The sequence below is a fragment of the Electrophorus electricus genome, chromosome 8 (assembly GCF_041902795.1).
Source record: "Electrophorus electricus isolate QZ-2024a chromosome 8, ASM4190279v1, whole genome shotgun sequence".
Taxonomy (NCBI): Eukaryota; Metazoa; Chordata; class Actinopteri; order Gymnotiformes; family Gymnotidae; genus Electrophorus; species Electrophorus electricus.
In genome coordinates, this window is record NC_137504.1 from 26,469,790 (window position 1) to 26,492,155 (window position 22,366).

Below are 22,366 nucleotides of genomic sequence, written 5' to 3' on the forward strand. Positions count from 1 at the left end.
ATTTAAAAGAATGATATCGATTTAAAACATTGAGGAAAAATGATACAGCTCAAATTCTATATTGTGATATATACTGTTGAGAAACTACACTTCATTGAAGAGTGCAATGACAGATTTATATTTTTACTTCAATCTCTTAAAAGAAAAGAATCGACAGGAACAAGAGGCTCTTAATTTGATAAGGTTTATTTAAGAGACCAAAAAAAAAAAGGGGGGGGGGGTGTGTGTGTCAAATTTCTTTTTTTGCAGCAACAATTTTTTCTGTTATTCCTTTGTGCTCCAGCAGACTCTACTGAATTAAAACAGATTAGTGTAAATACTTATTAAGAATAAATAGAATTTAATTTACCTTTGAATTTTATTAAATCACAGAAGCCCATTACCCTCCACCTCACCTGGTTCCTTTTTTAATTATTAGCTATTCTTTTTTTCTCCAGTAGGCAAGGGGTAGTAGTACTACTATTTCATGTCCATCTCCCACACACGTTCAAATTAATATACAATATGTTACACAGTTACACTATTTACAGACCTGTTACAAGCACGTTTTTCTCCTCTCATTTCTCAACAACATACTTAAAAGAACATTTCTTAAGTAGCAGGAAAATACAAACAAACCAAAAAAAAAAACAAATAAACGACCACAACATCCTCCAGAAAAGGAAGTTACAGTTATTAAATTATTTTCAAAAGATAATGAAAGCAAAAGTTAAGGAAGAGATACTTGGAGACAACAGAGATCCTTCCCATCTCCTGCATGGCCTCACAGGGGCCCACTGGAAGTGCTTGGTTTCACCATGTTTCAAGTCTAGCTGTAATGATATTAGTCATCCTTAAAGGTGGATGTACTTTTAGAGCCAACTCAGATTTCAGATCTCCACTGCACCCAGTTCTGTAAGCCTATTCATATGTGCGACACACATTCCAGTTCTAATGGTTTAAAAACCAGTCTGTTTCCCATTACATATTAGAGCTCCCCAACATTTTCTGATTTCAGGAACAAAGGTTGAGTAAGTCTCTGGCATTGTGGTTAGAGGGAGACATTAGACATGGCAAAACCAACCGTGATGTAAAACATACCCACTGAATGAATTGCCCCTTTTTTAAAAAACTGAAACTCTTACAAAAGCTTTAACTTCTAGTTATGCATGTTTACAGCCCTATCCATTAATCACTTCAGTCTTTACAGAAGCAAACCCTCAGCCAACCAGGATCTAATTAAAACATGGTTGGCATCATAGAGTTTTCCAGCACTCCATCACCACTCATCATGTTCACATGTAAAAGCAGCAATCCTCTACACGTACGTATGTGTGTGAGAGGGATTAGTACTGGGAGCAAGCCAATAAAGGATACTGACACTCCAAGAGTGCTTTTGGATCCATGGGCTACTAAAGGAGCATTTTTCAACACATTACACACAAAGATAATTTGTCATCAGCACACGACAGCTGCAGACATGCCCTCTCCAGACACGTGATATAACGCAACCACTGACTGAAGGTGAATGCGAGGGGATTTTGGCAAATGTTTTAGGGACAGAGTCTCCAGTAAATAATATCCCTTCAGTTTAAGGAGGGCTGTGGTCATTGGGGGGGGGGCGATGCTTCATATGTAAGCTTCTCCTATTGCCGACATACATGTTTGCCCGTTATTACCCCGTACAACTTGCTAGACATTGATGAATGTGGCCTTACTCCACACCTCACATCAGTCCTCCAAATCCAGTGCTCATATACGGTCTATACTTTGTCTTGTTACAAACCAAATGACACTTTTCTGGTCAAACACTGACATTTTTTCATGAGCACAAAGAATATATTCTGCTCATTTTGGTTTTCACCAACAGATATACACAGATCTTCCTTACTTAAGATAAACTAACAAGAGTTTCCGTGCTTCCCATTCTAACTGACCAACAGTTACTAATGCTCATTTGCTGAGGCATTCATTTTGTTTCCAATCTTCAAAACAAAGTGAAAAAAAAAAAAAAAAAAAAAACCACAAACAAACTTCAGTAACCCAAAGGATTTGACCCAATCGTACTGATTGTGATATGACTAATATAGAATTCAGACAGAATCTTCCTATTGCACCTACTGTCCAGAGGAGTAAAGCAAGAGAGAGAACCATGTAAAGCATGTAGGAATACCACTGCTCAGCTCAGCACCCAAGCCTCAGGTTACTATACTTACAAGCTACTCTTCTTGCATATCTGCTAGGTTTAGGAAAGTGGCAATAATCAGAAATAAAGAAGGACAAAATGTCTTCCACCAAAATAAAATGAGCTAAAACGAGGTTGGGTGCACAGCGGGGAGCTCGAGGGTCCATCAGTGTGGGTCTGTGTAACAAAAGCAGCAATCACAAGCCTTCAGGCATCTTCTATGACAGGCAGGAGAGTGGAAAAGCAGGGGTTCTTTTCTTCCAGAAGGCAGAGGGTAACAGAAGCAGAGAGCAAGGGTGGGGCAGTAAGGGCAGGGGAGGGCTCTCAGATCACCATGATCTTCACTTCATCGTTCTCGTCGGGCCGGTAGAAGAAAGGGATGCAAGGGTTCTCTCCCAGGAAGGGGGCGACCCGCGCCTGAGGGTTCTGGATCTCCTGGAGCAGCTGCATGATCTGGCGGGCCGTACCATCCTCCCTGGGCCTCAGAGACGGGCCAGCAGGGGGTTCTGGTCCCCCCGAGCTCTGGGGCAGGTCTGTCCTGGACTGCAGATTTGTAGTCAGGTCTACAGCCGTGCTCATGTCCATAAAATCTATAGGAGACAGAAGCAGACCAGTAATAAATGTTACAACATTATTTGTGTCCGTAGCCACGCTTAGGAAGCATTTTGAGTGTTTACATGTAGGCCTGGACAATGATATTGCAGTAATTTTAACCCAAAATGTGACATTCATAACGTCACAGTATAATCTTACCATGCCTCAGTAACTGTTTCAGCACCATATAGTGTCATTTTACACAAGAGTCCAAAACTATATTTTCTCACCACAGTAAGAGAGAAAGAAGCTGTCAACATTGATGTGAACTCTTCATTTCCTCCCTCACTCAACAACTCCTTTGAACCCATGTTCTTAATACCACAATACCGACATTTTCACACTGATTTTAAAAAAATATTGACTCCTTCAATAAACATCAGTGTGTCGGCCAGTCCCGTTTCCACCCGTCGACTGACCTGGGCTATCTACAGCATTCAGCTCCACATGTCTCTCCACAGGCTGGACGATGTCCTCCTCAGCAGACAGGAGGTCGGGGTTTCCGATGGCGCTCATGTAGCGACTGTACCACTCGTTCCTCTCTCCCACCAGACGCATCACCAGCTCCTGCAACTCTGACAACTTTGCCTACGAGAGAGAGAGAGAGAGAGAGAGAGAGGATCCACATGTTTCTTTTCTAGTTGGCTCTGTTCCCGTTTATTAAGAATCCCCAATGTGGTAGGAACAAAAAGACATGAGAATAAGAGACAGATTTTGGTACTGTCTCTCAAGTTTGGTAACCTGCACTGACTATGTTACGTACATCCAACTTCACCTAATAGGCTCTCAACTGCAAATTCTTATCCACCACTGTGGATGCTGCACCATCACTGCACTCTGAGCCCGTCCATCTGCATCTCTGAGTGACAATACTTATATTTATACTGCAAATGCAGGATAAACTAAGTTATATCAGTTTAAATATACAAAAAATTGCATTACACACGTGCGAACAATATAAATAGATATAAAAGATTGGCAACTTTTAACTAGAGCTATAGCGCATGTGTACCCAATAAAGTGACGACTCGGTGTAGGTAACAGTACCTTCATCTCCTCCTTGTCTTTGGCTAGCATGCTGATGTACTGCTCCTTCTCTTGGTGCTTCTGTTTCATAATGGCTCTCTGGTTTTGATACAGTGCAATGTATTCACCTAGAAGCAGAGACGCAGATAAACCTAACTGAAGTACAGACTTCCTGCAACCAAATTAAGGATTCATTTTCTCTTGGTCGCTCACACACACACACGCACGTCAAAGCCTGCCTGGCCGCATGCAAGTATCAGCACGTAGCTCTCACCGATGGTATCGGTCTCTCCAGAGAGTTGGATGCAACGGTGTTCCAGCTCATCCACTCTCTCTTTCAGGTCCACCTTCTCTTGCATCAAGGCTGTGAATCGCTCTTGGAGCTTCTCCATGGCGAGCTGCAATGCCTCATGCACCTCCACAGGGACACCATCCAAGTACCCTAAACACACCCACCCCAGCAGAAAAACACCTCAACCACATTAGAAACTTGATTAAACTTTTTAAAAATAAAAATTCTTCTAAACTCTAATTGCACCATGATAAAGATGAATAAAATGGTCACTATAAAGAAACAAAAATGTCTTTACTTTTGCATATGCTCCCAGTACACAGGGTTCACTCCTTCAGTGACCAAGTAGTTAGAAATAACTAACATTTGATCACGGAAGCTTTATTTGAGGAGTTCCACTGAATGTAAATGAAAGAGTACTACAATGGGACCCACCTGTTTCTGTGCATGTATTGTGGTGATGGTGTTCGTGGCTCATGGTGGTGACCTGCTGCAGGGCAGCCTGGTGTAGCTTCCTCTCCTCTTCCAATCTGTGCAGGACTTCATCCCTTTCTCCCTCCAGACGGGACAGGGCAGAGTGCAGGAAATCCTCCTGATGCCATGGCAACAACAACAAAGTTCACCCATCTCTTAGTTTGACATTCCCAAATGACACCCCTCAAAGACGTATGGAAATGTGGATGTAACTGTTAATGAGAACTTGTGCTGCCATCCTAACATGGAGTCTCACCATTTCTTCTCTGCTGTCAAAGTCCTCTGGGATGGCTATAGACGATTTCTGGAAGCTCTCTGGCAGCGAATGGCTTTCCACTCCATCACCTTGACAAACAATATATAGGACTCAGTTGGAGATGTAAATGGTACACACTCCAAGCTTTTGGATCAATCCTCTGAACTCACCTTGGTCCCTGAGCGTTGTATTCACAACAGAGCTGTTCAGGAGCTCCTGAACCTCGGTTTTAAGCTGCTCGTTGTCCTTGGCCAGCAGGTTAACCCTCTCCTGCAGATCAAGAGTTTAAAGAACAATATAAGCAAACAGTGACACCAAGTAATAAGCAAAATGCCACTGCCTGATAATTATGGGGGCTTAACAAATATAACATAATATCAACCTGAAGTCAAGAACAAAAGCTACTATTGTGATGACTTACCACCACCACCACTATTTTTAGGAGCCATACTGGAGCCATAGTGCCAAGTACGGCTGTACTGAAGCGTGTCTGACCTGGGCCTGCTGCAGTTGTAACTGGCTCTGCTCCAGCATGACCTTCCCCTGCACCTCCTCGTGCTGCAACTGGTCCATGAGTTGCGTCTGCTGCAGGAACTGCTTGTGGAGCTGCTCACGTTCGGCAGCCACCTGCTGGTAACCGGCCGAGTACTGCTGTAGGTGGCCCAGGTACTGGTCCCGCTGCTCCTGCAGCGACGAGCACTCCTGTGTCCGCTCCTGCAGCTGCAGACCCGTCAGAACTGGTTAGGAGGGCGGGGCACTTCCGAAAGCTTTTTTTTGGCAACTTTGGCCTGCTGGAGGGCGTAATTATCTTGCAGGAGAATTCGTCGACAAGCGATGTGTCGGGTACATGCGACGAGGATTGCTCACCTGTTCTTTGGCGTTGTGGAGGTCTTCCTGCAGTTGGCCCAGCTTGCGGGCGATCTCCTTCTTCACGTGCTGCTCTGACTGCAGAGCGCTGGTGAGCTCCATGTTTTCATTGGTCTGCAGAAGAGAGGAAGGGCAGAGGATACAGTCAGATGGGCTGGAACCGGAGCTTTGTCTGTATTGTTCCGTATTTGCCGAGGTGTGTAAACAGTGCAAATGAAAAACTAAGCCATGTGAAAATATAGACCGCTTTCCAGAACACAGAACTTACACGGGACACACACGTTTTGTTTTTTTTTTGTACCATGTCGTGTTTAACCACTACAGTAGCCAAAAAAGAGAATATTTCTGCATTAAGGTCATTATATTGCTTCTAACACGGAAAAGGTTACTCTTGTTTTCCCTACCATTAGGACATTTTTGTTCCAACACACAGCCCCAAAACCAACCCCTCCCCATTTTTGTCTCAATATACACTTAACCCTAACAACCCCCCCATCCAATGACCACCACCCCTGCAGGAGCGCACCCCCCCCCACTCCTCACCAGCTTGACAAAGCCATTCTGGAGCTCAGCAAGCTGGTCTTTGAGCTCCCGGTTCTGGCCCAGGGCTCGGCTGATGGTGGCCTTGTCGCTCTGAGCGTCCTCCAGGATGCGCAGCCTGTCCTGGACCTCCTGGGTGGCGTGCTCAGCCTGCTTCTCCAGCTCCTCCACCCGCACCTCCTGCTCCTGCACCAGGCGACTCAATTGCTCGTTATCTCGGACCTGCAGGGGCACCGTGGGAAGGCAGCGTTTGACAAACCGCTCACCTCTCTCTCGTGGGGGACCACCTTTACAGTGACAACTGCAAGATTAATGCTTGTCTGACAAACATGTCTCCTGTTTTTCAAACCCCACATGTATTAACTCTAGTACACTGTCGTATCCTGTGCGTCTGCTGGTTTGTAGGTAATAAAGTAGCTAACCTGGGCTTGGTACTGCAGAGCGAGGGCCTCTTTCTCCTCCTGGAGGGTGTGGAGACTCTCCTCTAAGGCTCGCTCCCTCTCTGAGGGGCCCAAGAGCGGGGACGCTACCTGGTTCTCTGGCTCCTGAGACATTACAGCTGAAAGGCCAGAGAGGGTCAGTTTCCTGTCAAACACACCCTTCTTTTCAGAAACAGATGCCCTGAATCTGTCAAATGGTTGGTTATAAGTAAAAACCCTTTAACACAAAGTGAAATTCTGTGATCATAAACCAGTTATAGCTTTGTTTAAAGTTGGGTTCAACACACAACAGAACTGAAAATGTATCACTATGTATTAGCATCACACTATTATTTTGCTTACATCATTCCATTTGTGATAAGGAAATCACTGTCTAGGTAAGTCAGATTAAATATGAAAACATGGTGAGTGAGCGAGGAAGAGGAGTGTGTGATGAAGACCTGTAGTGTTCTTGAGCTCTGTGATCTGCTCCTGTAGCTCCTGGATCAGAGCAGCATTCCTGTCCCTCTCTTGTGACATTAGGGTCACCTGGACACCAGAGCCACAATCAGACACAGACCAAAGCACCTTGGGAGTGTGTTTAGAAGGGTCTGTCCCTGGAGTGAACGCGCACGTGCGCATGTATGTGTGTGTGCGGCAGTACCTGAGAAAGAAGCTGTTCCGTCTTATCCTTCCATACCTGGCCCTCCTCCTGGATCTGCTCTGCATACTGGTCTCTCTCCCTTTGCAGTTGGGCTACCGACTCCATAAGCTATTATACACACACACACACACACACACACACACACACACACACACACACACACACACACACACACACACACACACACACAAGCCTTCCAACAAATGCACTTTACTCACTTTAGTAACTTCAAACACAGAGACAAATGAAGACACACACCTCTGCTGTGTGACTCTCCAGTTGGTGTTTCTCTTCCAAGAGAAGTTGAATCTGCTGGTGTTCAGAAGGCGACCCTGATTGACTGGAGAACTAGACAGACACATCACTGCCTATTAATTACCGAACATGTGCAGAGGTAAAGTATGGGGGGCTGTTATCTGTAATGAATCCCACAGCATGGTAAGCTTCGGGGCGGAGCTGTGTGTGCTGGGCGCCGACCTGCTGGAGCATAACATCAGCCATCTCCAAGCGCTTGCGGAGCTCATCCAGCTCCAGGCTGAGAGCGCCATTCTCACTCGATCTCAACCGGAGCTGCTCAGACAGCTCGGAGCTCTGCTGTTTCATCTCTTCACTCGCACTACTAAGAAACAGACAGAGCGAGAGAGAGAGAGAGAGGGAGAGAGCAAGACACAAAGGTGGGAACAAAATCAGAAAGAAAAGGAAGAGACATAACACAGGAAAAACCTCACATTTGCAAGACTTACTGTAACCTGACTGCTTCCACCCGCAGACTGTCTCTCTCCTTCTCCAACTCTCTAGTGTGCTGCTCGGTTAAAGAAGAGGAACACATGGAGGAAAAAAAACCCCCCCCAAAAACCTCAAAATCAGACAGCTGCAGTTGAAGCCCATGTTTAAATCAGGCATGATCCCAGACTGAGCTTAGGGAGAAGCGGTGTTGCTTTTCTGAGGATGCACCTTCTCTGTCTGTTTCTGCTGTGTAGACACTGTGGATAAAGTTCTCTCCAGCTCTGATATCCTCTGCTTACTGGCCTGAAACCGATTGGTGAGCTCTTCTGCCTCGCCTGAGAGCGACAATGCAACAGACACACACACACACGGACACGGTTCAGTTAGATCATCACACTTTATGGTGGGTGAGTAATAATAAATAGATTTAAATAATATTAAAATAAACATTGCTGCTTAGGCATAAAATAATCTTTGAACCACAGAACTTTATCTTCCCAACACGGAAACAAAATACTTAAGGATCCCTGTCTGTGTGCAATCCAAGAAGGTCACCAAGGCTCTAAAACATGCATATCTCCATCCTCATGTAAAACACACAGATACACATTTTTCACCCTGTGCTCACTTCACTTCACTTCCCTCCTAAGGATCTACAAAGAGACACACACACACAAACCTGTCTTTTGGCGTGCTGCTTGTTGTGTGTATGACAAGGCGGTTTGTAGCTCTGTTTTCTCAGACACCAGAATGCCAATGGTCTGAATGTGAACCTGGAACAGCACACACAATCTTTATAGAATGCCCCACAAAACTTTGAGCTCTTCAAGTGACTCATTCTAAACACATTTCATATTGTTTATCTTGAGCTGTAGCTGTGATAAAGATGAATATGTACCACGGCTGGTAAAGAAGCACTCATCCCCAGCACCAGTACGCTTACTTGCTCTATATTACTCCTTATTAGTTAGTTTTATGAACAGCTTACAAAGATGACCTATCAAATGGCTGCAAGTGGTCGAGGGTGCTTCACCTGCAGCTGCTCCCGCATGGCTCCTTGCTCCTTGGTGAACTTCTGCTCAAACTCCTTCCGCTCCTTGCAGGAGAAAGAAAGAGAGAGACTGAAACAGTAGCAACAGCAGTTTTATACGTGCCACAATTAAATCTACAGTTTTACTTTGCAGTATGTTGAGGAGGAGGGTACATTTAAATTCTTGTTTACCTTTTGCAGCTGGTCCGACAGCTCCTGAGACTGCTTTGTCTAAAAGCGCACGCACACAGGAGACAAACACGCACACGAAAATCTCCTTATAACGCTAGTAAGAAAATGTAGATGGTCTGTGCAGTGTCATACTGCTATGAATAAAGGGAAGTATTAGTAAGCATCAACTGCAATGAGTTTTAAATGAGTTATTATAATAGCCATCATGGGCCCACGCTGCCTAGATCTGCTAGCACCTGGCCAGTAAGTCTGTCAATTAAACACATCAGCTTGGTTAGCAGACAGAGACATGCTGCAGTAACTATTTTATGTTAATCCAAGGATAATCCTTAGAAAACAAAGCTACATTACACTAAAAAAAAGAAAAGCAACAGAAAGGTTTTGCCCAGACAGGTTCTTCATCGTGCAGATAGCAAGTAAATCTGAACGTGTGAACACAAGGGGGTTTGGTTGCCCGAGAAGCCATTCTGCTTGGCAGCATGGAGAAAAGGTCCACGCAGCAGACACATCAGTACTAGGACTGAACTACACAGCCTTACCAGCGTGTCTATCTGTGCAGAGAGCTGAGAGTTTGTTAGCGTGCTGGAGTCCAGCGCTGCAGACAGCTCCTGGTTCCGAGCCTAACGTGCAGGCATGCAGACGAAGGGGACAGAGGGAGGGAGAGAGAGAGAGAGAGATGAAATGCTGAAACATTAACCCAAATTAAGCTTTCGTCAGAAAGAGAATAAAATGTGATGCTTCCAGGTTTCAGGTGAGCTGAGACTAAAACGGGAGCTGTACTCCTCTGAAGATGAGATCAGGGATACAGCGTAGAGTTATACACCACGCAAAGCCCTAGGTCACCACCCAGAAACCCCTTTATGGTCTGTGTACAACAAAGGGTCCAGAGAAGAGAAGAAATTGTAATTAAAACTAATGTCTCACTGATCAGTGCTATGTGTAATGTGGTCCATTCAGTGAGTCTGCAATGCTGCTGCTCAACCACATCCTGGAGTGGGAGTGTTCTGCTCACTGCTGCAAGAGATCATGTGACCATAGGCACCCCAGGTCAGCAGTGGCTTTACCATACTGGCTCAGACAGACAAATTCTGTGAACAAGACCAAGAGAGTCTGAGTGGGTGTGTATGGAACAGGAGGCTAGAATATATACCAATTTCTGTGGCCATCTAACTTCATGTGGGACAAACATTAAAATGTATAAGATAAATAAAGAGAGACAGTTAACCTGACAGAGTCTGATTTTTGTTACATGACAGCCAAAAAGGTTTTTGAATGTTTCTTTACTGCATGACTTCTATTTTTAATGACTTACTTCTCTGTTCACTTTGAGACAATATTTTAAAATAAAAACACTTTGACAAACCCAGACACCAGAGGTGGCATATGTATGTAAACCAATCCTGCTGAGGGCCTGGCCTCTTGGCTTTGGTGCAATTACCATCACTAGAATCCCAACTGTTAACAAGACAACCCAAAACAGAAGCGCATCTGAACCGAAAAATGAAATGTGACAATGAGGATTATATTCCCTGGTTCCTACATTTGATTTAAAAAAAAAATAAAAAAATTAAAAAAAGCTTTAGCTTTTAGTGTTGGCTGGTGTTTGCTTCAACTTGCCTCCAGTTGTTTGTCACTGACAGGAACTGGCCCACCTGTGTCTCCATTGACATATGAAGACGGGGACTGTTGTTAGGACACCCAGGAGGAAGAGCAGACATTACACAAAACACATGAGAAGATTTTATAGTCACAGCTCAAAGAAAAGGAACCCACATTTCAGAAAGGTATTTCCACATTCTAAGAACAGTACTGAGGATCATATTTTTCAGACAGATGCTGGTAATCCCTCTGAGTGACTCCAAAACATCTTCTGGGTCTAAATGTGTTATTTGACATTCAACAGCTTTGAATGTCACAATAAACGCAGCCTTTTCTGTTTTGCCTATCTGCACCTGTTGGTTCAGAAACTCTCTCTCACACACACACACACACACACACACACACACACACACACCTCTAAACTCTACTACTGTTGGCCGACAAAAGGGATAGCAGTGGGGCAGCGAGGCGGCCATGTTGAAGCATTTGCTCCTCACCTCAGACACGAGGCCGTTGAGCTGCTGGGACAGTTGTCTCAGGCTCTCAGTGGATGACAGCGGCCTGCAAAACCACAGGTATGAAAAACAGACAAACCATGAGCTGGGAAACAAATAACCCCACCACCACACAGTCCTGCTCCTAGTGGCTGTGCTCCATTTTCTTCGTCCTTCTCCTCCCTGATCGAAGCTGCTCTGCTCACACTTGGCATCCAGCAGGTCGTCAGGGCGGAGCGGGACGAAGAGACCCAGACAGTAGAGCCCGAAACAGCTGATAACACCTCACCTACTCTCCTCTGGAGCAAACCCATCGCCATTGGCATCAGAGTCGTAGTTCTGCTGGGGACATAAAAACAGAAGATAAAGAACATGTCTGATAAACATGACACAGTCTGACTAGACATGGCAACATGAGGCAACAGGAAGCTAAAAGTAGAAGAAAAAAAATACAAGACAGTTCCAAGAGATAACAGCACAGACAAAGCAAATACGGGTAATGCGACAAACACCACACTTGGGTTGCGTGGCACTTAGTACTGGGTACAGCAACAAATGCTAAAACACAAATAACAGTGAGATGTGCTTTGACAATCTTTAAAAATCAGCGGGTGAGAAACACGACTATGCTAGCTTGTACTGTTCATCAGTACACGCTCACAGCCATCCACTCTGGCCCACTTCACCCTCCCCCTGACCCCATCATTTTTACCCAGTTTTCCTCCCCAGCTTTAGTCATTATGCCAGTTCCTATGTCATATGACAGCTACCAACCAGGTGCAGCGAGCATGCACTTCCCTGAGACACTACATCTTTTTGAGCTGCCGCCCATTCCGTGTCTCAGGGAAGCGGAGCACACTCAGAGGAAAGCGCCAACTGCCGTCTGCACACAGACGTCCACGATAGGCTAACATCACTGTGACTGAGCAAGGACAGAGTAATGCCGCCCCTCCCACACAGTAGTGCCAATTTTTTTTTTTTTTTTTTTTGTGCTCTCTTGGACTCCTGGCCATGCATGGCTGCAACATTAGGGCTCGAAACAGCAAACCCACAAAGACAGGGCGAACACTTTTCTTTTGCACCCCTCAGGAGGCTGAGACCTGGTTTTCTGGTCATAGTTTAATCTTATTTTTAAACTAAAACATTTGATGGGGACCCCAGACAGAAATATGATTTTTTAAATCTTTTTTTTTTTGGTCTAGGCCTAGGCTGTGCCCATGAAAGTTGCCTGCGGCATCAGACAGGCGGACAGACAGACCTGCAGGGCAGTGTTGTCAGCGAGACACTCTGAGTTAGTAGCAGTGGGGGTGTTAGACAGGGGCGAGGCGCGACCAGCCTCTCCGATGGCCTCCTCCTGGATCTGGGAGACGGGGGAGCCCCGCGCCTCCACATCACCATGGTCCTGATTTAACACATGGCAACAGACACATTTTACACACACACACACGTGACTGGAAATCCAAGCTATGAGTGTGTTAACACAGCCAAAGCAGATGATGCATTTGAGGTGTTTATGCAATAGTAGCACATTGCTTTGCAGTCTGGTCAATGGGTTGCATGACAATACAACACTGTATTATACATCTCTGTAATTACAAACTCGTCCAGTGCACCATTCATCAACTGAAAAGCATCAGAATTAAAGTTCTGATCCAGGAGGGAATTTGCCTGCCTCCACTACAGCGTTCAATAAAAAGACTGAGTCAAGGTCATCACTCCTACTCATGAGTGCTTAGGAACAGAACTTTGTCACAGCATATATTAGAAGAAAAAGCACAGAAATAAATCCTATATTTGAGGCAGTATAGAGGACTGTCAGTACTGTGTATCAAACACACAGCTCAGCGCTCGAACAAAAAGAACAGAAAGACACAGAATATGTAGATCAAATATGAGAAATAACCAAACTTCAACACTGCAGCAATGGCAGTACCAACACTTTGAACCTAGTAGTGTTCACATTTATCTGCAATGCACCTTCGCCAACCAGCACCATTAGAGTGAACATGCATTTTATACAGCAAAGATGCATTCCAGTTCACTTAAACTGGTTCAAGTGGTGAATTTAACATTAGCTCCCGTGGTGAGATTAAAGCATGCAAAGGGGAGGAGAAATCATAGATAAGAAAAAGAGAGCAATGGTGGATAGGAAGGTATGAGAAAGACCAGCTCACCTGGCTGTTGACCAATGGAGGAAGAGCTACGCCATTAGTCAGACTAAGATCAGACACCATAACATTCAGAATATTCTCAATCTACAGGGAATGGGAGAGGAGCGAAAGAGAGGGAAGTGTCTTAGTGAGAGGGAGAATAGGAGAGAGGCACAATGAAAAATCAAAAGAAGCAAGACAAGCATTGGAGAGAAAGAAAGTCTATTTAGTGCCACTGTTAGTTGCTATGGACCTCACTGAGTTGGAAAATATCGGCCACGCGGAGATAACAATCGACCAGAGATTGTCATCTAACAAGTAATATTTCACTGCTAAGCCAAGGAGACTGCTTCAAAGTATTAGCAACACGGGTGGCATGTGAATTTAACAATGTGTGACACCTCGGCATAGGTAGGTATGCATATGTGAAAACCGTTCATAAAGCATGCTCAAAACAACCTAACCTCCAGGTACCCTATGCTCTCTGCACTGCAAAATGCATACTAGGAAAATGAGCTTTAACATTATTAGCCAGCTGAAGAGGAATGCTAGCTGAGACTCACGCGGTCTGGCGAGTGTCTGTCGGCAGAGGCAGAGTCTGCCTGGGCCCCTCCCTTTACCTTCCTCTTCTTCTTTGGTCCGGCAGCAGTGCCTGTGGATGGAGCACTCTTCTGCTGAAACTCTTTCAGCTGTCACATGGAGAGACACACAGGCAATAGTCAGTAGACTGCTTCTGCACTCTTCATTCAAGTGCACAAACTCCTTGGCCAGATAGCTGCAAGGCAGCAGCCCAGAATTCACTTTGGGATTTTGGTCTTCCATCCAGACACCAATCACATGCAGGTAGGAGCTTCTTACAAACCTGCCAACCAACCAGTTCAGGGAGGGATTATAACAAACTGGTTTAGAAACAACAAGACTTATGGTCCTAAATGACAGTCTTGAACACTCATATGTAATGATTCCAAATGGATTGTGATCATCTAATCATGCATATCACTGTGATTCAAACAAAAATGTCTCAAGAAGAAAGGGTGTGACTGTCAGCACATTCGGTCACATGGTAAAGTACCATTTCCTCACATCACCACTTAAAGAATAAACACCATCATATTACATTACCCACAAAGGATCAGGGGCCTAATTTAGGCTTTTCCTTGTGGTTATGCATTCACAGATATGAGCGCAGAACAACTCAGCTGCATTACTAAACACTTATGCAGTACAGAATATGATACAGTATACAGTACATAATAATGCTGCTTAATTAGGGTCAAACACTTCACGAGCAAGGCAATAAGAAATATTTCACAATAAAAGTTTCAGTATTATGTCGATCTTACATCGTTTGGTGCAAATGCACTGAGGACAGCTGCACAGTTGCAGTACATGCAAATGACAGCTGTCTCAGAAGGAGTGGGAGGAAGCAGTCATCTGATATATACCAACTCTTGTCATGACTCGAATTCCTCAACTCTGTCCAAGCTGGAGAGTTATCCCGTCTGCACTGCACCAACAGTCCATCGTTCACAACTGATTAGCACAACACAGACTACAATACAATTCTGAGCTCTAGCCGTCATGAGATAACTCGATTTGAGGGCAAGTCTGGTGTGACCGGACTTAAAACTGCGTGCAGCTTGAAAGAAGCACTCTTAGTTTACGTGGCAGACATCTAGACAGCTACACAAGAGACCAGGAACTGTTCTCATGAATGCATTAACAAACGTCAGAGAGCTTTCTTTGCTTTGCTAACTACCTGAGAACGTACAACACAAGGCGGATTCAACTATCCACCTGTTAAAATGTACGCTATCTAGCTGCGTAGCTATCTAGCTAGTAAACCAGCTGAATCTTGTAATTATCCAAAAGAGCAAATAAAAATAGCCAACATAGCTAACTACGTAAGGTTTGCACATGATGGTTAGACCTACTTAACCTAATTACCTTACAAACCTAACTAATTAACCACTTGACGTTAGAGAAAATGCAACCTAGCTGGATATTTAAGGAAGCTAGCTACCTACCTACATCGACGCGTCACATCCCGGTATTTCGATATTCCAGTGAAACTTGAGAAGTCAATGTTAAATGTACCAAAACATCCTCCTACTAACGCTAGCTAGCTAACCATGTAGCTTGTGGTCTTGGTAGCCATTTAGCTAGGTTAGCTAACATTAGTCGACTTACAAGACGTTAGTTAGTAAGATAGCTATGTAACGCCAGATGGCTAACCTAGCTAGCTAGTTAACCAACACAAACCAATCAAGACACTTGTACGTTTAGACTGACAAATCCTGTAACATACAGCGGAGGCATAGATGCAACACTCGCTTTATTTTCATTTCCAGCCTTCGCCGCTGGCTAATTCCAACGACACAACATTATCATTAGCGAATGTGTCATACAGGCCAGGCTACATCCCCGACATCCGATTAAACCAAAACGCGCAAAAGGGCGACGCGCAACTGGACAAGTTCCTGGACGGAGATCGGTAGACGTGGAACAGCTGTACATAAAAACAAACCGGCCGACTGAACACACCTTGCTAACCTATAGTACACATGCGAAGCACCGTATAAACCACTACTGGTGGCACAGAAAAGTTGACCAAATACCTTTTTCTTTGCTGCAGCGAGTTTAATTTGCCTGCTGTGATCGGCCATCCTCTCGTCCCCGTGAGCGACTGGCACCACGTCATCAGTTTAGTATCCGTGTGTGTGAGCATTCTGCGACAGAAACGAACACCTCCCATTTACTCCACAGCGTCCCCATCGTAAAACTAATTTCCAGACTTTAGTTATGAGAAACTGCCTTTACAGCCGCGCAGTTAAGACATATGGGATATGGGAATGTTTTGTCTTGTATACAAGGAAAAAGTTTGGATGAGTCGATTTAAAAAATCTAGTGTTATACTGTTTGGGGTCATTGAAGAAATAAACACAGGTGGAATGAGTTCAATAAAAATGTAGATTGATATATAGACAATAGCCCTTTTTTCTTGAGAACAAATAATTTGTTTTTAGAGTGTCAATAAAATTAAACGTCATTTACGTAACAACTCGAGAGCCAACAGGCGTCCCTGTTCCTGGATGCAAGCACGCATGCCCAGTAGAGGATGAAGTTGGCTTCTTATTCGCCAGCTTCATATTCGACTTTTCCGTGCCACCTTAAATCATGCTGCAGTTATTCTAAGCCGCCTGTAAATGGCGTAATTTAACACAGAATAAATTAGGTGTATTAAAGGCGGTAAAGTAAATCTATCTATCTATCTATCTATCTATCTATCTATCTATCTATCTATCTATCTATCTATCTATCTATCTATCTATCTATCTTTACGAAATAACGAAATGTCTATGTATAGATATAGTATACATATTTCTATAGTATATGTTTCCCATCTGATTGCAAATATGAGACTTTTGGGAATAAAGAGATTAGGTTGTAGGAAATAAACACATTACATAGTCTCACATGCCAAGTTTACATAATTAAAAATATTATAATCATTTTTTTTCCTTTGGGATTTTAATAGTGTATTAGTATATGTTTCACATTTGATTGTCAATTTTATGTGACATTTTGGGAATCAACAGTTTAGGCCATAGGAAATAAGCATACTGCACAATTTGACCGCATAGTCTCAGATGCCAAGTTTACAAGGTCAGAATTGCATATCTGATTGTCAAATTTTTGATGTGTTTTTTTAGAATTAGTAAATAAAGGCATAGGTAATAAGAAGATTTGCTCACACTACATAGAAAAGATGACATAGAAATTACACAAAAATGACAGTTTACACACAATGTCATGTTCATAGGGTCACATAAATATACTCAGGTACAACTGTTTCTACTTTGGGATTTTTATCATCTTTTCAAAAATAGGAGGAAAAATAAGCAGAAATTACTCAGTAAAACCTTCACCAGTTCCATGCTCTGTAAGTAAAACTTATATCTTACATCTCACTGATTGATAGACTTTATGATTGGCAGGTATTGCTATAGCGAAAGCACAGATCCCCCTTTATTGTTATTCTATTTACTATTGGTATTTAAAATCTTGTGTTATAATGTATGTTGTAGGCATTATGACTTATGTATTTGGAGGCTTTACAGCAGTGGTATTCAAATCTGGATCTCAAATCTGCATCATTTCATACAAATATTTTATTCTCAGTGTGTCAAATTGAGCCATATACAGGCGCCTTAAAATAAACGTGGCGTCATTTAAGGTGGAACAGAAAACTCGAATAAGAAGCTGGCAAATACTAGGCCAACTTCAGCCTTGTAAGTAAACGGGCGGTAAATGCGAAAACGGGAAAGAGAGACGTTGGAGAGATATTTTCCCACGAGAACCCCTTATTCATCCTACTTTAACAAATGGCGAAGAGCACAAGAGTTAGCGCCGACTGAACTGGCGAGCTAGTTAAAATAATACAAGTTACCTAGCCTGCCTACATAAATGCTAGCTGGCAAACCTAGATATCGGGCAAGTCATAATCTTTCAGTTTATGTGCGTTACTAAGATAGCCGGGGCACGTTAGCCAGCTGACCTAGCTGTCGTTTAGAATCGAAAAGAAAACAGACCTTTCTCATTGCGTATAGTGACTAAACTGTAGCCTTATTCGGCCCGTCGTCTTATATTGTGTATAGTTGTAGGTTATTATGTTACAGTGTCCGGACTCCGTGTGTGGTTCGTATATGGGCAAAGGCGATAGCCTACATCACCAAGGTAAGAACTGCACTCTGCCATAGCGAGACATCACACGGTCCACAGTTGCTGCATCTCGCCTCACATCACGCCTAAAACACTTTTAAACACACTTTAAGGGCAAAAACGTGGACATGCTGTAGAAACACAGGTTTAGACAGAACACCACCGTTATTTGTTCATACAAGGTAGAATCGTTACAATCATTTCTCATTTTTCATAGCAATCTGGTATTTGAAGGTTCAAGAACTGCAAACTTAGTGAGAACCAATGAATAGCGAAGGTTGCGTTGCTTTCCACAAAATGCATCCTGTATCCTTTCCATCATATCGTGTCCATAGTTTTGGCTGCGTTCCCGCTTTGCCACATGACAGAGGAGGACTTGATCCAGAACCCCCTGTTCTGCAAGGTCCTGGCCACGCTGTCACAGCACGTGGACCGAACCGGACTCACTTTACATTTAAAAAAGGAACTAGAGAAGGTTAGTTCCTAGTCACATGAATTTACACCCCTATCTGTATTTAAATTACATGCACATTTTCCCTATAGAAGTGATAACAGCAATGGATGTTGGTGAAATTCCAACACTACTTCTTTATGACTAACTTGGCTCCTTGTCTTAACGCTGTAAATCATGACGTTAAATCATGATGTTCCGTGAAGCACGCGTGGAATCATGTGGGTCACGAGGAATGGTTTCCTTGCAGGCACAGAAGGAACTCCGTTCACAGAGGCTGGGCTGGCTGCGCATGGAGAGCCTCCACAGACTCCTCCAGGAGATGGTCCAGGAGCACCGCTCCAGCCAGCATCACTCTGGCACCCCAACTGCAGGAGACAAGGTAAAATACACCCCGTGTGCTAATGGCTCAGTTCCTGTAGTTCTTAATAGTGTACTTTTTGTTTTTAGCACTAATGTTACTTGAGTAACAAAGTGCTGGTAGCACACAAGAAGACAACCAGTTGTCTATCGGAGTGTTCCTGAACCAAGCCCTCGAGACCCACCGCACAGCCCACAGTTTGTGCTTTCCCAGGTCCTAATATACCTGTTCAGTGTTCTTATTGGTTTGGTTCAGGAATGATGGGATAGGATATGTCAATTGTGCGACTGGTTCTTCTGTTTGCAGTTCTATGCCACTCTGGAGCAGTGTTTGCTTGTGGCTAAGTGTATGAAGCGGCTGGATGCCAGTCGCACCGTTGACCAGAACCGGTCTCCGTTCTTGGGGCTGTCTGCCGAGGAAGTGCTACATCAGATGCCCTGTAAGCAGGTATGCTCCTCCCACCACCAGCATGGACCACTTCCCACTATTCACCATCACAGAGATGCCACATTTAGGTCAAAGGAGACCGGATGGGGTGGAAAGGAGCATATTCATGATGTATGACAGACACACAGCTCATAGTTTTAGATGCTGAATATTTCTTTAAATGATTTAATGTGTAGCTATGTATTTTGAGAGCACCGTTTTAAAAATTGTTTTCAATGGTATTGGAGTGTGTCTAGAGAGTTTAAATATAAAACCTAATTTAATGTGTTGAATTATCAGTATGTTGAAGAAACTAGTTCTTGTTTAATTCTTTCCAAATAGGATGTGCTGCAGATGAAACAGAGATTACCAACAGAACTGCAAAAGCATCTGAAAAAGAAGCTCTTCTACCTCCTGTCTTACTACCAGCCTGAGTGGGGTAAACTGCTTAGGCCTGTTAATCAGCTGCATGCACTCTCAGACTTTCATTGTCTAGAGACAAAGTCTAGAGAACTTATCTATCAGAATTAAACACTGTATTGTTGATGCTCTCCTTCGTCTGTTCCAGTGGTCGGGGTTTTTGTAGTGATTATTCAGTGGCAATGTTTTAGAGCATAACTTTTATTGTACAAGGACATGCTACTTGGCAATATTGTTATGAATAAAAAATCATATTGAACTAAACAATTTTGCATCGTTACACCCCTTCACACCGCTAACGTAAGCTAATGTCTTACCTCATTCTGTATTCGGATGGTTTTCTTTTTTAGAGAATGAAAGTGAGGGGCTCAGGTGTGTAAAGCTGACCAAACTGCCAGGGCTCCTGGCTGGTGAGCGCGTCAGAGCGGACAACCTAGCGGAGAAGAACAGAGAGAACGCCCTCTCTCTGCAGCGGCAAACCCACTCCTACCTCTTGGTGAGTCCATGCAGAGCTGCACTCAGCCTTGCCTACAGGTCTGCCTGCAACAGCAGCTGCAGTAAGAAGGTTGGGGTTGAGGGCAGGGGTAGTGTCATATTACAAGTAGTCTTCATCTGTGCTGATAGGAGCTACTGGAGTGCATGCAGCTTCTACAGACCCTTGTCCTGGACTTGCGACTGAAGGTGCAGAAAGATCTTGACAGGAAGAAGATTGAGTACTTTGAAGCCAAATGTGAGATTGGCATTCAGAAAATTAGGTATTTACACTTCTGATTCTTCTTTTGAAATGGAACTGTAGCACTTAAATTATATCACAATAGAGGCAATTTCCTAACAATGTGTGACTATTGTATGTAGTGTGTATGGTACACCATACACTGTACAGATAGCAAGACTACACATATATGGGTTGACTTTTGAAATGTTTAATTATAAACAAGTTTCAAAACATGCCTAGAAGTAAAGCAACACTGCAAACAGTTTAAGTTGTTGGAGTGCTGCAACGTGTTGGCCCGAGTGCTGAAGGGAGTGGAGCAGGATGCGCAGACACTCTCCACATGGACGAACATTTATTACATGCGACATACCGGCACTCACATATAACATGACCGATGAAGATGAACATGAACACTTTTAACAATAACAAGACTAACCTTAACGTTAACAGCCTGCACACAGTAACAAGGGTTTATATACACAGACAAGATGAGGTGCAGGTGTGGCCACAAACAAATATCCTCCCACTTCACGTGGCGGGCCAAACCCCGTGACTCGCGGGAGGCGAGCCTTCCGTGACAATGCTACAAACAAGGGCTACGTTATTTGTTGTCACTGTTGCAGTGTTTGCCTTTGGCATACAGACTGCTATACGCAGTATATATGCTATATGCATATATATGAGCCCTCTACCAAATAATTACCACAGCCATGTTGGATCACTATAATGGAGGTATCTTTTTATTTCTGCAGGGCAGAGATGCTTGCTGTCCAGCTCGATACCTACACAAGAGACAAGATAGCAGCCCACTGGAAAATAACGTAAGTAACGGCTCTTCTTTTTCCATTTTCTTTCAGATTTTCCATTTGAAGCGTTGGTGTTTATATTAAATAATGAAGTCATCGGGTTGTTTTGGACTTTTATTGTTGTAACAGTATAATGCACTCGCTAACTGACGAGTTGTAATTAAAATGAATAAAATGTACTTTTTAAGTGAATAATTGTACTTTTTTTTCCCCCTTCCTTCACCTCTCCCATGTTTCACTTCTCGTTCACCTCAGAGAGAAACTCGGCGCCGAACTGCAGGCCGCCCAGCTGGAGAAACACTCGTTGGAGTCCAAACTGGCCTCCTTTGAGATCTACGGCAAGGAGTTCGAGGCCCTGGCTGCGGAGTATTGCCGTCTGAGGGAGGAGATAACCACCAGGTCCTGGGCACTGAAGGAATTCACAGCGTAGGTTGCTGCGGGCTTTCCATGTGGCAGTGAGAAGGAGACGCTTAGCCAGATGATTGGTGTGCAGGCCTCAGTCAGCAGAGCCCTGTGGTTTGGAAGTGGTACTGTGGATTTGAGAGGATGTACAGTTGCTAGTTTCACTTGTTTGTGCAGTTGACTGATGATGTATTATGAAACTATTCCCACCTTGGTTTATGCCTACAGATATTTTTCCATGTCTTTTTAAAATGTATTTGCATTATTGGTGTTTTTGATTATTATAATATGCCTTAACGACTCGTGCTGTGTATTATGTTCATATTTTTAATTCTGGTCTTTTTCAAACTTCAGATATGTACAGCCATGTCTGTTCTGGTCATCCTCCAATTAAGCCTGTTACTGACCTGCAGGCTTAACAGTTGTTATAATAATGTAATATTAACTTGTATTACTGAAATAAATTCAATTCTACTAATTATAAAGTATGCCTGATGCATATGCAGCATTGGTCTCGGAGGTAACGCAGCTAGGGAGAACGGCTCCGACGAAATTGCGTCGTTTGCTGTTGAGCTT

General features: G+C 43.7%; 2 protein-coding genes across 9 annotated transcripts; one reads left to right on the forward strand and one right to left on the reverse strand.

Annotated features, from left to right (window-relative positions):
• Positions 1-603: 603 nt before the first annotated feature.
• On the reverse strand, positions 604-16,248 carry golga2 (golgin A2). Of its 8 annotated transcripts, none has more exons than XM_027032138.3 (28): positions 16,106-16,248; positions 14,051-14,176; positions 13,512-13,592; positions 12,596-12,739; positions 11,627-11,676; positions 11,341-11,404; positions 10,862-10,927; positions 9,784-9,864; positions 9,245-9,283; positions 9,056-9,118; positions 8,702-8,795; positions 8,251-8,357; positions 8,040-8,098; positions 7,774-7,915; positions 7,555-7,644; positions 7,297-7,404; positions 7,094-7,181; positions 6,636-6,772; positions 6,217-6,435; positions 5,674-5,787; positions 5,302-5,526; positions 4,977-5,076; positions 4,807-4,895; positions 4,512-4,668; positions 4,059-4,226; positions 3,806-3,912; positions 3,178-3,346; positions 604-2,754 (listed from the first exon to the last, which is right to left on the reverse strand). In XM_027032138.3, the coding sequence occupies exons 1-28, from the start codon at positions 16,151-16,153 to the stop codon at positions 2,489-2,491; spliced, it is 3,201 nt and encodes a 1,066-aa protein (XP_026887939.2). In that variant the 5' UTR covers positions 16,154-16,248; the 3' UTR covers positions 604-2,488. The 8 variants fall into 8 exon arrangements, with proteins under 8 accessions (XP_026887939.2, XP_026887938.2, XP_026887940.2 ...); XM_027032137.3 differs by having other exon boundaries at positions 11,627-11,679; XM_027032139.3 differs by lacking the exon at positions 13,512-13,592 and having other exon boundaries at positions 11,627-11,679.
• A 1,498-nt stretch (positions 16,249-17,746) lies between these two features.
• haus4 (HAUS augmin-like complex, subunit 4) lies at positions 17,747-22,275 on the forward strand. Its single transcript, XM_027032148.3, has 9 exons — positions 17,747-18,224; positions 18,545-18,684; positions 18,911-19,042; positions 19,328-19,468; positions 19,790-19,886; positions 20,218-20,363; positions 20,492-20,622; positions 21,335-21,403; positions 21,644-22,275. The coding sequence occupies exons 1-9, from the start codon at positions 18,158-18,160 to the stop codon at positions 21,816-21,818; spliced, it is 1,098 nt and encodes a 365-aa protein (XP_026887949.2). The 5' UTR covers positions 17,747-18,157; the 3' UTR covers positions 21,819-22,275.
• The last annotated feature ends 91 nt before the right edge of the window (positions 22,276-22,366 follow it).

What these genes read in the sequence shown, in the direction of transcription:
- golga2 (XM_027032137.3), bottom strand. Translation starts at nt 16,153, where the DNA reads ATGGCCGATCACAGCAGGCAAATTAAACTCGCTGCAGCAAAGAAAAAG. An exon ending in TGTCGGACCAGCTGCAAAAG is followed by an intron (nt 9,119 to 9,244) that starts GTAAACAAGAAT and finishes TTCTCCTGCAAG; the next exon opens with GAGCGGAAGGAGTTTGAGCA. An exon ending in TACAACTGCAGCAGGCCCAG is followed by an intron (nt 5,077 to 5,301) that starts GTCAGACACGCT and finishes CTTGATCTGCAG; the next exon opens with GAGAGGGTTAACCTGCTGGC.
- haus4 (XM_027032148.3), top strand. Translation starts at nt 18,158, where the DNA reads ATGTTACAGTGTCCGGACTCCGTGTGTGGTTCGTATATGGGCAAAGGC. An exon ending in ATCAGATGCCCTGTAAGCAG is followed by an intron (nt 19,469 to 19,789) that starts GTATGCTCCTCC and finishes CTTTCCAAATAG; the next exon opens with GATGTGCTGCAGATGAAACA. An exon ending in AAACCCACTCCTACCTCTTG is followed by an intron (nt 20,364 to 20,491) that starts GTGAGTCCATGC and finishes CTGTGCTGATAG; the next exon opens with GAGCTACTGGAGTGCATGCA.